The sequence below is a fragment of the Myxocyprinus asiaticus genome, chromosome 17 (assembly GCF_019703515.2).
Source record: "Myxocyprinus asiaticus isolate MX2 ecotype Aquarium Trade chromosome 17, UBuf_Myxa_2, whole genome shotgun sequence".
NCBI lineage: Eukaryota > Metazoa > Chordata > Actinopteri > Cypriniformes > Catostomidae > Myxocyprinus > Myxocyprinus asiaticus.
In genome coordinates this window covers 42,187,584-42,202,017 of record NC_059360.1, presented here as the reverse complement: position 1 = coordinate 42,202,017, position 14,434 = coordinate 42,187,584, and the positions used below count along the sequence as shown (strand labels likewise).

The following is a 14,434-nucleotide window of genomic DNA, read 5'->3' as shown; positions in this document are numbered from 1 at the left end:
ATGATGCTGCATCCAAGCCGCTAGGTGTCAGTGTAAGGACAAGATGACACAAAGACAAAAGTTACGGAGTGCACCTTTAAGTCACAGTTGCGTGATGTAAAATTGCAGTTTAATCAAATAGTGAGTTTAAAATATCGCAATTATGAGATATAAAGTCGCAATTTCTCGCAATTGTGACTTTATATCATGCAACTGCAACTATATTTTTCCGCAGTTGCAACTTTTTATCATGCAATTGCGACTTTATATCTTCAAATTTCTACTTTATTTCTCAAAATTATGACTATATCTCACAATTTCTACCTTATTTTTCCGACTTTATATCACGCAATTACAACTTAATTTTTTCGCAGTTGTGACTTTATATCAAGCAATTGCAAATTAATATCTCGCAATTCATACCCTATTTCTTGCAATTGCGACTTTATATCTTGCAATTTCTACTTAATTTCAATTCGCAATTGTGATACTTTATACGGTATCACGCAATTGCAACTTTTTATCATGCAGTTGCAACTTTATATCATAAAATTTGTATTTTATATCTCACATTTGCGGCTTTATATCTTGCCATTTTTACTTTATTTCTCATGATTGCAACTTTATGTTTTTGCATTTGCAACTTTATATCACACAGTTGCAACTTTATTTGGCAATTTCTACTTTATATCTCACAATTTCTACTTCATCAGATTTGTGACTTTATATCTTGCAATTTCTACTTTATTTCTGCTGAAATAGCGACTATATCTCACAGTTGCGACTTACAAAGTCACAGTTGTGAGATATAAAGTCAGAATTTTTTCTTTCTTTAATCTGTGGCGAGATCCGGCTTTCATAGGGATATAAGATCTGAACTGAATGCATCACAGGAAACAAACATCTGATAAAGAAAAAACAATAGATTCAGCACTAGGTTTGTATAGTTTTTATTGGCATTTTCTTAAAGTTTAGGTTTTACAAAGACATTTTGCAGATGTACATAAATAAAATGTGTGGCACTATTGTGATGTCACTTCGAACTGAATGCATGTACTGACCATGCCCATGCTGTACAGCAACATCTAAACATCGTGAATGACTTGGGTAATAATAAGCGAAAGTGACACGGCATATATATTTATGACCACTTTAGGTGGAATAATCGGTACTGCACACTGTCTAATGGCGATGGATTACAACATGGCAGGCTAAGATAAGCAATCGGTCATGTGATCTCCTGCTTCTCGCTGTCTAATACTTCTCCCGTCTCACTAGATCAAAATAAGAAGCGTGGCTTATATTGAGTAAAACGCAGAGCATGGATACATAGATGACTGAAAACCTTTAAGAAATTTCATCCAAAAAATGTGTGTGTATATATATATATATATATACACACTTTAAAAAAACATAAAGAAACCAACAAAAAAGAAACTTCACACTTGAGCTCTAGCCATCAAATATGCACTATGTACTGTACATTTAACCTTTGGAGAGAAAGATACAGAGTAAATGTGACCATTTACTAGACTATCAGTTAAGACAGACACAGAACAACACTTCCTAGATAGAGCATTAAGGGGGTAATAAATGCATGTGTGCGAACCGGCTGGGTACCATGGTAATAGCAAATGTGCACTGTTGCAGGTACAGCAGGGAGGGGAAAAGAGAGCCAAAGCATTTTCGCAGGGATTTAGCCACTTCCCAACATCTTTGTGGCACGTTGGTTGGCTTCGTCGATCCTGGTTTTGTTGGAATCAGCCTGAAAGACAAAGATAACGGATTACATATCTTGAATGTGTAGAGCTATGGGTTTATATAAAAAACTAGAGTTTTCAAGTAATGCTTGGTGTTGCTATACGATTGCTAAGGTGATCTGAGTGCTTTTTTTTTTTTTAGGGTTATTATGAGTTTTTACATTGTGACATTGTTTTCATGACAGTTACACACATTTTACTCCCCAATTCTCATTACCACTGTGGTAAGAAAGAGATGGTCATTTTGATATTCTCATTACTGGATCTTAAAAATTATACATTATTTAAACTGTAAAGTATTTTGTCATTATAGTAGTACTCCCTTGGTACCGCCTTTTGTTTTTGCTGATTTTCATTTAAAGATAATGTTTTTAATACAGTAAAACATTATTGTTACGGTGATGAGAATCAACACTGAAAACAATAGGAATAGTAAAAGTAAAACATCTGGATGTGTTACAGTAATGTGAATTGGGGGGTAAAATGTGCTTAAGTGTCTTGAAAATAATGTCACAATGCAAAAAATCGTAATGGTCCTAAATGTAGGCTTCATTTTCTTTATGCAAAATATAATTTCATATTTCATTTTTAATTGATTTATGGCTAAACATGACCAGGACACCCATGTGAGGGTATGCAGTCAGTATTGAAGGCTCTTGCACTGAGTAATAATTCCTAATTTTTCCAATCTTAAAAGGCCATGATCTTTACCATATCCATAATCCTGTCGATTTGACGGTTCTGGGTGTCGATCTCATTGCCCATGTCCAGGGCCATGTGACGTAGGTTACCAATGATACCTCCCACCTGTTCCAGATTCTCATCCATTTCATTCTCCCGTGCGTCATTTGTTACCCTGAGAATAGACAATAAAAATACATAGTCTGGGTTTATTGAGAGCACTGACTGAGACATAATCAGATTTTGACATTAAAGACAACATGAAATGACATTTGTAATGTGACATATTTCTAAGTAAAACAGGATATTCAATGAGTAATTTGTAGGGAGGGGCTTGATTTTATCCATTGGGAATTGATTGGATTGTGAAAAGAAAGGAGTCAAATTATTGGAGGGAAGAGGTTAATAAAATAAGAGGGATTGGTGACATCACCCAAAAAGTAAAGTCGTGTCAAAAGAGAAGCAATTCTGATGAAAATGTGGGAATGTTTTTTTTTTTTTTTTGGCTGCATGATGCACAATAAGAGCAGGAACATATATTAAGAAAGTTAATAGGATCAAGTTCAATATCATGTTGACTTTAAACGGTCTGATGTGGTGTTTTACAGGATATTAGAAATGGCATTAGCCACATCATGATACAGTGAGCGATTCTGTTTACTCACATTACCACTCCAGTGTATTCTGTCTAGACTAGCACGGCAAGGATATAACTGTCTGAAACCATTAAGTTGCATATGGATTCTAGATGAACATCCCAATGTGTTTGTGAACTGACAGAGGATATCTGGGATATTTTGAGACAGCGGACCCAGAACTGCTCAGTGGTTTCATGACCATCCGTTATGTGCCTGAAGCTACAGTCTGGCACAAAGCGGACATCCGTCTTCAACAGACAATTATATAGTTCCTCATGACTCACTGACAACTGAAGTGCTCTGAACTTACCGCTGGTACACAAGATAGATGAAAACACAATTAAGCTACATTCACACAGTCAGTGTTTGGACTGACAACTGTATAGAGCGCAACAGTGACCACCCACGTTTTCAGCAGCCTTAGATCTTTCTCTTCAGCAGTATATGTAGTTCTTCATCTGGAATTTGGCTATTACAGTTAAGGCGGGTTTTTGACAATGAAGCGGAAATTAAACAGATTTGTGGCTTCTACAGAAGCATTTATCATCGCCTAACAATCTCAGAGATCACATCTCTGTGAAAAAAGGTTTATATGTTATTGGCAAAATCAATTTAGTTTGGTCTTTTCCTCACACAAAGCTATCAAATGGATTTAAAAGACTTGGAATAAAGTGCAAAGTAATATCTTTGATGATGTTTTTCATTCTTGCTTGACAGTAAACATAATGAACTGTCATTGTATGAAAAAGTGCTGCATTAAGGTAATAATTTTTATTTTGTGCTCCAGAGAAAAAATAAATAACCTACCTCCTTACCCTAAACCTTAAACCTAACTGATAGTGTCATAAAAAGCAAATGTGCGATGAAAATCGCAATTGCTGAAGCATCCATGTCATTTTGTGGTGTTTCTAAGACACTTTCGGCTCCTGTGTTGACTTGCATGCTCTTCAGGACTTGTAGAGCTTTGCATTTCCAGCGCAGCACGCTATCAGTACAGCTATCTCGCAGTTTGCCTGCACTCAAAAAAGCTCGTAAAAGTAGTTGGTTTTGTAATGCAAACATTAAAAGTTTTGCTTAACAAGTCATGCGCTATAGTAAAAGTGTATAAAAAGATAGCATTGTGTGAGTAACAGGGTAAAAAGAGTATTTATGAGCTGATAAGCTGCCCTTTTATTCGTGATTTGTGTGAAAGGAAATAAAAGTCACTGTCGTTTTAGTGCCTCTAGGGTTCATTTCACCAGGAAACTACCATGATACGTACAACGAGCCACATAAAAGTTATTTTGCAAAAATGAAGGTATAATAATGTGATTCTATGAGACCAAGTTGTTTATATGCAATGATTTTTTTAGAGTTAACTGACCTGCGGATAAATCCTCCACTGATGGCCATCTGCTCACGTTCATCGACCACACGGGCCGGCTGACTGGACACCACTCCATCCTGGTTATTACCCCAGGACTGTCCACCACCTTTCAGCCTAGTCAACCACAGGAAGAGAGAGAGATTGAGAACTGGAATGGGGTTAAGTACCTAAAAGCACTAGACATACACTGAGAAGAATGACATACAGATATGTAACACTTAAACAGGAAATAGTGGTCAGGGTTATCTACATGTTTTGGACAAAGCCGTAACCATGTCTTGAACATTGGGGGGGACCAAACCATTTTGGGGGTGGGGGATCGCGAGTGTTGAGGTATCAAATTTAATGGTCCTCTTTGGTCCTTTAAAATAGTAAAGGCACTGAATGCAATAATTTTATGAATAAAGGCTTTAAATGCAGTAAAGGCTCAAAACATGTTTTTTTTTTAGTTCACACAGTACAAGACAAACACTGTGTTTCAGTCATCTTTTCTTTCTTTTTTTGTGCTGTCTCAAAAAAATGAATAGAATTTGAATAATTCATCACTGATGTATCTGTAAAATGATGACTGTGTCATGTGGTTAGAAAAAGAAAATATAAAAAATTATTTCCTAACCTCAAGTTGTCCCTCATATTTTCTTCAAGAATCAACACTGCTCTTTTCCATAAAAAACAGTATATTGACCACTGCTGTCATACCATAAAGCTGTTGTATGGCCCTAGAAACCTTGAATTACACTGCCTGGCTTAAAAAAAAAAGAGTCGCCGTTTAGATTTAAATAAGCAGATACTTAAGAGCCTATGACTGGATTATTATTGCAGTGATTAATATGTTTCAGCTAGGAACAATTCTTTTAACCCTAACTGATGCAGTGTGTAGCTTCTCATTTCTTAAACAACCATGTCGGAAGACGTATCCCGTGGTCGTGGAAAAGATGTTACTGTGTTTCAGAAGGGGAAAACTATTGACATGCATCAAGCAAAGAAAACAACTAAGGAGATTGCTGAAATCACTAGAATTGGATTAAGAACTGTCCAATGCATTATTAAAAACTGGAAGGATAGTGGTGAACAGTCAGCTTTGTGGAAGAAATGTGGTCGTAAAAAAATCCTTAATGATCGTGATCGGAGATCACTAAAACTTTTGGTGAAGTCACATTATAAAATAATCAACAGTAGAACTCAAAGCTATGTTTAATAGTGAAAGTAAGAGCATTTCCACATGCACAATGTGACGAGAATTTACAGGACTGGGACTAAACAGCTGTGTGGCCACAAGAAAGCCACTTGTTAGTGAGGCTAATCGGAAAGAACGACTTCAATTTGATAGGGAGCATAAAGACTGGACTGAGCACTGGTCTGATGAGTCCAGATTTTCCCTTTTCCAAAGTGATAGGCGTTTCAGGGTAAGAAGGGAAATGCATGAAGGGATGCACCCATCATGCATAGTGCCCACTGCACAAGCCTCTTGAGGCAGTGTTACGATCTGGGGTTGCTTCAATTGGTCAGGTCTAGTAAAATGAAGTCATCTGACTACCTGAATGTACTGAATGATCAGGTTATCCCATCAATGGATTTTTTCTTCCCTGACGGCACATGCATATTCCAGGACGACAATGCCAAGATTCATTGGGCTTAAATTGCAAAAGAGTGGTTCAGGGAGCATGAGGAATCATTTTCACACACGATTTGGCCACCACAGAGTCCTGACATTAACCCCATTGGAAGTCTTTGGGATGTGCTGGAGAAGAATTTACGGAGTGGTTCGACTCTCCCGTCATCAATACAAGATCTCGGCCGAAAAATAATGCAACTTTGGATGGAAATAAATGTTCCATAAGGTTGTCAAAACAATGCCATGATGAATGCGTGCCGTAATCATAGCTAATTGCGGTCCAATTAAATATTAGAGTATGCAATTTTTTTTACGGGCAGTGTATAGTGCATAAGTCATATGGACTACTATTATGATGTCTTTACACTGCACTTTTATTAGTGCTTTATTGTATTTGTCCTTTTTAATCTCGACAGCTCCTGCTCACTATAAACTGTTATTCTATGGAATAGAGCTGCTTAAAATATCTATTTTTATGTACCAAGAAAAAGAAACAGCATATGGGTTTTGAACAACATAAGCGTGAGTAAATGAGTGAGTAAAAGAACATTTTACATTTTTAGGTGAACTACTCCTTTAACTGCTGGCTCATTTTGTTTATTTTTTTTTAGCATGGACCTGACAAGAACATACTCAAAATAAAATGGTCTATTTTAAAAGAAGACTCTTAGGAGATGCTGTACAAAATTCAGAATTAATTTAAAGACATAAAGAAATTATTTAGAAAATCTTAAATTGATTTTAAAATGTTACCTAACAATATTTGCTTTAAAAATATATGACACCGTCCTTGCCAAAACCTAAGAACACAACAGACATCACGAGTCTTATCATATTCTAGTTATGATCTGAGGGTGATAACGCTCTATTTGCGTTTTATAGATAATTTTCTTAGACAATGTCAAGTGAATTTTCAAAAATGATACTTGAAAATCCTGCCACATTACCACATTCATTGAATTCCTTTACAATAAACACATATTCGCTCTTTGTCTTCAGCCTGATACACTGAAATGTAGTCTGTTAATGTTTTCACATTCACAATTATGAACAACATACACGTACTGTATGACATATTGTCAATTCAAAATGGCGAATTTCACCAAATGGTGAATAGTTTGCACCCTTGGAAATTAGCATGTTTAGTTAGTTACATTTTACATGACACTAATACTCTTAACCTGAACTGCTTGCTGATGCGTGGCACTGGAATATAAATAATTCACAAGGTTCCCGCTTAGCTTCTAACATTTGAGTCCCGCCTTCATCGATTTAATTGGCTATCTCAAATGACACTGACGAGTAGTGTTAGACTACTGAGCACTTTTTTTTTTAAACCATTATGTTATTCCTGCAACAACGTAATGACAATTAGACAGCGGTGTATAATGGACTGCATTAGAACAGTAACAAGGATATCTTATTATTGGGGGGGGACTTGTCCCCCTCAATGTATATTGTGGTTACGGCCCTGGTTTTGGAATTACATGCACTAAATGATTTAACGAATAAATGAACAAACACAGTGTACTTCCTTAGTTTAAGGAACTAACAGACACATCACGTACAGTGGGGCATAACAGACAATTACATACACACTGATGGAGACATAACAAGTTAATTGGAGGAAATCAAAAAGACAGTTATAAAGGTGAACAAAGAAAGACAAGCATCCAGACGTAACATTTGCTCAATCAAGGTATAGATCAGGCCTATTTCAAGCATACAGTATAATGTGAGTTCATTAAACATTTACTGTAGATACAGTTTGTTTTATTTAAACAAAGTTTAAACTAAGTCAATAAACCAATAGAAAAGCTTTTATCAAAACACAAGTAACTTGCATTGCATCAGGCAGGGAAGCGTAGTTAGGCTGATTTTAGTAACAATTTACATACAGTTCAGTTCTAAGATCACAGAAACTCTCTAAGCAATGCAGGTGCTTTTCTATGGGCAATTACCATTGATTTGAACCTTTTATGTAATATAGGGCCTTATATGTGGAATAATTTTACTCCATTTTATGGCACTTCCTCTAATGCCACTGCCATTGTGACTACAGGAGCTGGTACAAAATGACCAGAGGCAATAAGAATCTTCCATGACCTTAATCCTTACTGACAGAGGCTATGTTTGGAATAGTATCCTTGCCTTCCACATAGACAGCACAATCATGAACATGCCACACAACTTCTTGTTCAGTCACTTGTGTCATAACTAGACTGGACTACTGTAATGCTCTCATTACAGGTCTCCCTGCATGTGCAATTAGGCCATTGCAAATGATCCAGAATGCAGCAGCATGCCTGGTATTCAATGAACCAAAGAGAGCGCATGTTACACCACTCCTTGTTTCTCTTCACTGTCTGCAGGTTGATGCACATATCAAATTTAAGGCTCTGATGCTGGCATACAGAACAGTCACTGGGTCTGCTCCGGCATACCTAAAATAATTTCTGCAGAGCTACGTTCCCACCAGAAGCTGGCCGGCTAATGAGCAGCGCCTTGTTGTACCAACTTAAAGAGGCACCAAAACACTTTCCCACTTTCAGTTTCACTGCACCACGTTGGTGGAATGACCTTCCCAAATCCATCCGTAAAGCAGACTCACTCTCTGTCTTCAAAAAACTGATAAAACACATCTTTTCCAGAACTTAACCATGCACTCATAAAAAAATAAATAAAAATTCGATATATTCTTGTTGCACTCTAATCTGTCTGGGATAGTACTATTCTGATGCTAGTGAAACTTTGTAATGCAGCACTTTTCATACTGCTGTCTCCTTAAGATGAATCGCTTATGATGTATTATTCCTCTGTTGTAAGTCGCTTTGGATAATAGCGTCTGCCAAATGAATAAATGTAAAATGTATTATATACTGTATACTGCCTACTATTTAAACAAAAATAATATGTGACAGTATGTATTATGCAATAATAAAATTTTTAAACAGTAGAATGCTACATTATTGTCATGTTATCACAATTTTTCTGTAATTTAGCAAGCGGCATGATTATTTTAGCACCTTTAATTAAAGTGTAGGTAAAAATCTGTTAACTTTAGGCAGTCCAAACAAATAACAATCAAGACAAAGATGTTAAAAATCGTGGCTGACATTCTGCTATATTCGTTAAACTGTAAATGAAAGGTCAAGTTGAGCGCATTGTGTTGTGAGATACAGTACTCAGCGCAGTGTTCTCTCTTGTGTACTGCATATTTTACCAAATGTAGTAGGTCATCATATTCAATGCACACACTACATACAGAATACACTGCAAAACTGGTAAGAGTATTATGGTAGTATACTATTCCGAACATAGCCAGCGATTCAGGTGTGTATGTGTACAGTATGTGTGCATATTTAATTTGTATGTGTCTCTGAATAAAAGATCTAAGGTAAGCCACATTTTTTTAAAGGAATAGTTCACCCAAAATTGAAAATCCTCTCATCATTTACTCACTTTCATGCCATCCCAGATATGTATGACTTTCTTTCTTCTGCTGAACACAAACAAAGATTTGTAGAAGAATATTTTAGCTCTGTAGGTCCTTTCAATGCAACTGAATTGTGACCAGATCTTTGAAGCTCCAATATATGAAAGACTCCAGTGGTTTAATATATGTCTTCTGAAGTGATGCAATCACTTTGGGTGAGAAACAGATCAATATTTAAATCCTTATTTACTACAAATCTTCACTTTCACTTTCAGAATGTGAAATTCACATTGTATGTTGGTCCATACAATTCAGAATTCACTTGCATTGAATGGACCAACAGAGCTGAAATATTTTTCAAATAATCTTCGTTTGTGTTCTTCAGAAGAAAGAAAGTTATACACATCCGGGATGGCATGAGGTTGAGTAAATTATGAGAGAATTTTTTTTTTTTTTTTTGGTGAACTATCCCTTTAAGTGTTTCATTCACCTGTGTATGCTTTTAAAATAAAAAACCATATATTTTGTGTTGTTCAACCCCAAATACATAAAAGGAATAATAAACAGTTAACATTCATAAATACTTCATCAAACAACTGGCATTTGGCAATTGCCTGTATTAGCACTCATGACAGTATCTGCACTTTTTCAGCCAATGACAGTTGCTCACATGAGTATTTATGCAGTGCCTGCACCATTATGCAAGAGTTAGTCACACAGCATACCATTAACATAATATTTGCAACTCATGAAACACAGAATAAAGAGAACCAATTATGTCTCCCCACTTGCATAGTGAAAACTGAATGTGCTTGCTAAAAACATTTCCAATTTCATGATTTAAAAGTGCACTAAGTAATTGTTTTCACTCTAAAAAGTTTTACATGATCACTCTCATGAGATAAAGACTCCAGTCATATCAGTGACTTAGAAAAATGTATTTTATTCAACATAAGGCTTGGTGATTTTGAGATCAAGACCAGCTAAATACTACTCACTTCATCTCGGTAACTTCCCTTCATTTCACTGTGGAATAAATTAATTGCTAACTGAAAACCTTCACTTTTGCATGATGCTGCATCCACACAGGTAGGTGTTAGCAATGCTACATTCAATTTGACTTGGAAAGTCAGTTTTTGTTTTTTTACTTCTTACTTGTAGAAGTCAATAGAATGCTCATTGAAGTCTGACTTCCAACGTATAACTATATAACTATAATTTCACTGAGATGTGGTTGTATGATGGGAGACACAGACAGTGAAATGATAAACATTTACTTTTAAGCAAATAAAATGTATCAATTATCCGTTTGAATGGTTCTGAGAATGGTTAGTAGCAGTTCCAGTAGCGTTCATGCTAGAACAAAGTTTGGTACAGTACGACTACAAACTGTTCCTGGCCTGGATTTCTCAGCACGGTTGGATAACTGTAGTCAGAAGAACCATTCCGGTGGAACATCTGTAGTGACGTGGCGACTCACAATTGGTAATTTGCTCAGTCAGTCCATTCTTATCTTGATTTCCCAGCACCAAAGTGGTAAAAGAAACTGTAACCGTGCCAATGCGCCCGTATTGGTACAGAGCGGTTCAGTTCTGCAACGAGTATTGTTTGGCCCGATGGTGGAAAGTACAATGAGTCATGTTCCTAAATTACATTGATAATAAAACCAGTTAATGCAACGTTTGCAGAGATAGATAGATTAAAAACAGTAAACGATCCTCTCTGTTGATGATCGCATACCTTTTGAACAAATGCTATCACTGTATAGTATCATTTATCCTCTGCAGTTTGGTTGCTGGGAGACATCTTTGTTGCCAATTGAACATCTGCAAAGCTAATAGTAATGTTGCCTTTTTTGGTTCTGTTGGGCAATGGAACGACTTTCTCTGAGATATCGGAACTTTGAATGGAACACAGCATAAAACCACGACAACACTTACTTGGTTGTTTACTGTAGGAAAACGAATAAAAGTCAGTGAAACATAAACAAAAAACTACTTAGTGCACCTTTAAGGCTGTCAAAGGGCCAAAACAGTCCATAATTAACTCAATTACTGAGCAATTAGCTGTACTACTGTATAATCCTTAACCTTGGCCATTTGACAAGATAATATAACATTTTTCACCATTTTACCAACATGCATTCTCATGTGTTGCCTTTGAGGGAACCCATACAAAAAGCCAGCTCTGCCAGCCATTTGTAAATAACCTGTGAATTTAGAATCTGTGGCCCACATAGTTATTTAAAAGAGTGAGGAAGGCAATCATTTGGGAAAGAAACACATGCATATCAAGCAGGCACTTAACATTTATGAACAACAGTCCTTAACGAACAGATCAATGAAGCATAGAGCCCAGCATATTTGTGCGATCAGATGGCAGAGAGCAGGGCCTAAATCTACAACTATGGGTTAACCAGTGCTGCTGCAGACGGGCTTAGCATGCCTCCAGCTAGCTCTACCACCATCCCCATGCACATAGGAGTAGTCCAGGCAGAGTGGGGGGAAGCCTATGGAGCGAGCGAGCGAGCGAGCGAGCAAATGTGCAAACTGGCCATTGTACGCTTCCTATTTGTCAGGTTCAGGCAGGCAAGCAGGCAGGCAGGCGACAGGCATCACCTACTTGTTACATGGACATGGACATAGACCACAGAGATTTCCTAGATCCGTCAAATTCTTTTCTGCTTCTTTCATGTCCTTATTGATTTGGTCCATTCCTTCTTCGATGCGCTCCAGTTGTTCTGATTTAAACATTAATCAATTATGCCCCCAAGAAATAAAGAATGTGGAAAAGGAAAAGGAGAGAGAGAAAGAGAGAGAAAGGAAAAGGAGGAAGAGAGGGACAAAAAGAAAGAGAGAGACTTAAAACATTCACAGTGACATGAGACAGTCAGACAGCAGCACACAGGTGAGGGCCTCGGCCCTTCACCGGTACCTACTTGTCGCAGGGACATACAAGTCCACAGCATTTGCCTACATCTTTTAAACTTTTCTCAGCCTCCATCATGTCTTTGTTGATATGGTTCATGCCATCTTCAACACGTTCGAGTTGTTCTGGTCAGGACAAAGGGGTGATATCAATGAAATGAGATTTTGCATCCTTGCAGACAAACAGTGATGACAAATGAGATCTAAACTGTCCAGAAACACATCAATGAAAAACGTGAGACATTTAAAATGATGTGGTAGGGGGATTAGATTAGGTAATGTGGAAAATATGGGGCGTAGAGTACATATGCAAGTGTCTTTTGAACCCAATGCATAGTATTCAAATTACCTGTTTAATTTGTGATCTGCTTATCATTGCCAATGTGCTTTGGTTAAGATACAGGCAGCCGACACAAAGATATTACAGTAAAGAAATGTTAAGGGTGCAATAAAAGTAAAGCTATAGATAAGCTCTAAAAACATGCAAAATGTGTTTTTATAGCAATACACTTACAATGGAAATCTATAGTGCAGGTTTATTGCACAAGGATAAATGTTAAAATCCATTATATTTTAAAACATTATACATGTTAACACAAGACTAGCGTGATAAAATCACTAACTAACCTTCTCAGTGCAAAGTACTATACAATTATAACTTATGCCATAACCACGTGCAGCAATACCAGAAAAGAACATAAAGAAAAATCATTCCACAACAAATAACACATAACCACGTTCATCCGCATAGAAAAGTAGTACCATCGCTAAACACACGTTTTATAAAAATACTAGCTGCACATTGCTGCTTTTAAACCCTGCGGAATGACTTGCGCCCTGGACTTCCATTGTAAGTGCAACTGTAAACAAGATTGCTTTAACAAACTGAGGAATGCACCATTGTCTTATTGTCTGTGTAATCAAAAGTATTCCGCAGATGCTGTCAATATAGCTTAAATTGTTTTGAACACAGAAAATATTTTTACTATAATGAAATATTGATGCCATTCCTAGGCATTAAAGAATCCGATGCCAGGGTTTGCAGATTGTAGTTGCCATAATGGCCTGGCATGACTGGGCTAGGGTTTGTCATGATTAAGCAACAGAACTGAACTGAGAGTCTCTCAAAAAATAGAAACAATGTGTTTTTGAACATGAGCCAGTGGCCAATGGCTCAGTCAATGGCTGAGAGAAAGGGAGAGCATCATAAGAAAAAGAGTAGAAACAAGAGAAAAAGTGAGGGAGAGAAAGGGAGAGGCAATATGGTGAAGAATTCTTAGTTATTGGGTTAAATGTGGGCTTTAATGTGGCTAGGGGTCAATTAAGTAGTTGAATAGAATGGTGGATCATTCATGGACTGAAATGAACAACAGGCTGAAAGGAAACGTGCATTTATAGGGCTTTAGAAATTTGCAAAATCCCTGGGGGGTCAAAACACATATTGCAACTTAATAAAAACACACTCCTGATTTAATCAAAGATATCCTGAAATAGTCAAATCATTTGCTAAATTCATTGTTCAAGTAAGAGTCTGTTTATTTGCCCTTAATTGAGTTAGTAGTTCTCTTCTGTTTAAATACAAGTGACATAGTCCACTGTGAGGTTACCACCTTGTCCCTACATCAAGCCAAATGGCTAATTGGGCTTTGCCGCTAATCCACATGAGAAAGAGCTGTGTGACTGAGGAAAGAGGGAGGGGCGAGAAAGAGTGAAACATTGAGAGACTTGTCTCTTTTCGGCTGACAGTGGAGAGTCTTCGCTCTTTTGCATCAAAGTGTAAAAACACCAGAACTGATAGTGTGATCTCACACAAAGCATGGAGCATTTGTAACAAATCTGATGGATTTAGCAAAACAGTTGTGTAGTTATTTATCTTGAAAAGACATTACAGATTAACAGTGCTATGAAATTAGAAAGGGGCAGCAAATGGTCCTTAGTGGTAACTCGTTACCACGACTGAAACAGTTAGTTTCACTATTTGCGAAAAGAGCGGAGTGGAGCAGCATGTGAACAGTGCGCAGTGTGTTTGACG

The 14,434-nt window shown here is 37.0% G+C and overlaps 1 protein-coding gene across 1 annotated transcript in view; it reads right to left on the bottom strand.

Moving 5' to 3' along the window:
- Positions 1 to 913: 913 nt before the first annotated feature.
- The window catches only part of LOC127455624 (synaptosomal-associated protein 25-B), a 56,853-nt gene continuing 43,332 nt past the window's right edge, over positions 914 to 14,434 (bottom strand). Inside the window, exons 5-8 of the mRNA XM_051723677.1 lie at positions 12,098 to 12,215; positions 4,422 to 4,538; positions 2,451 to 2,595; positions 914 to 1,744 (exon numbers count right to left, since the gene is read on the bottom strand). Coding sequence (XP_051579637.1) covers positions 1,676 to 1,744; positions 2,451 to 2,595; positions 4,422 to 4,538; positions 12,098 to 12,215 — 449 coding nt within the window. The 3' untranslated portion in view covers positions 914 to 1,675. The remainder of the gene's footprint in view (positions 1,745 to 2,450; positions 2,596 to 4,421; positions 4,539 to 12,097; positions 12,216 to 14,434) is intronic.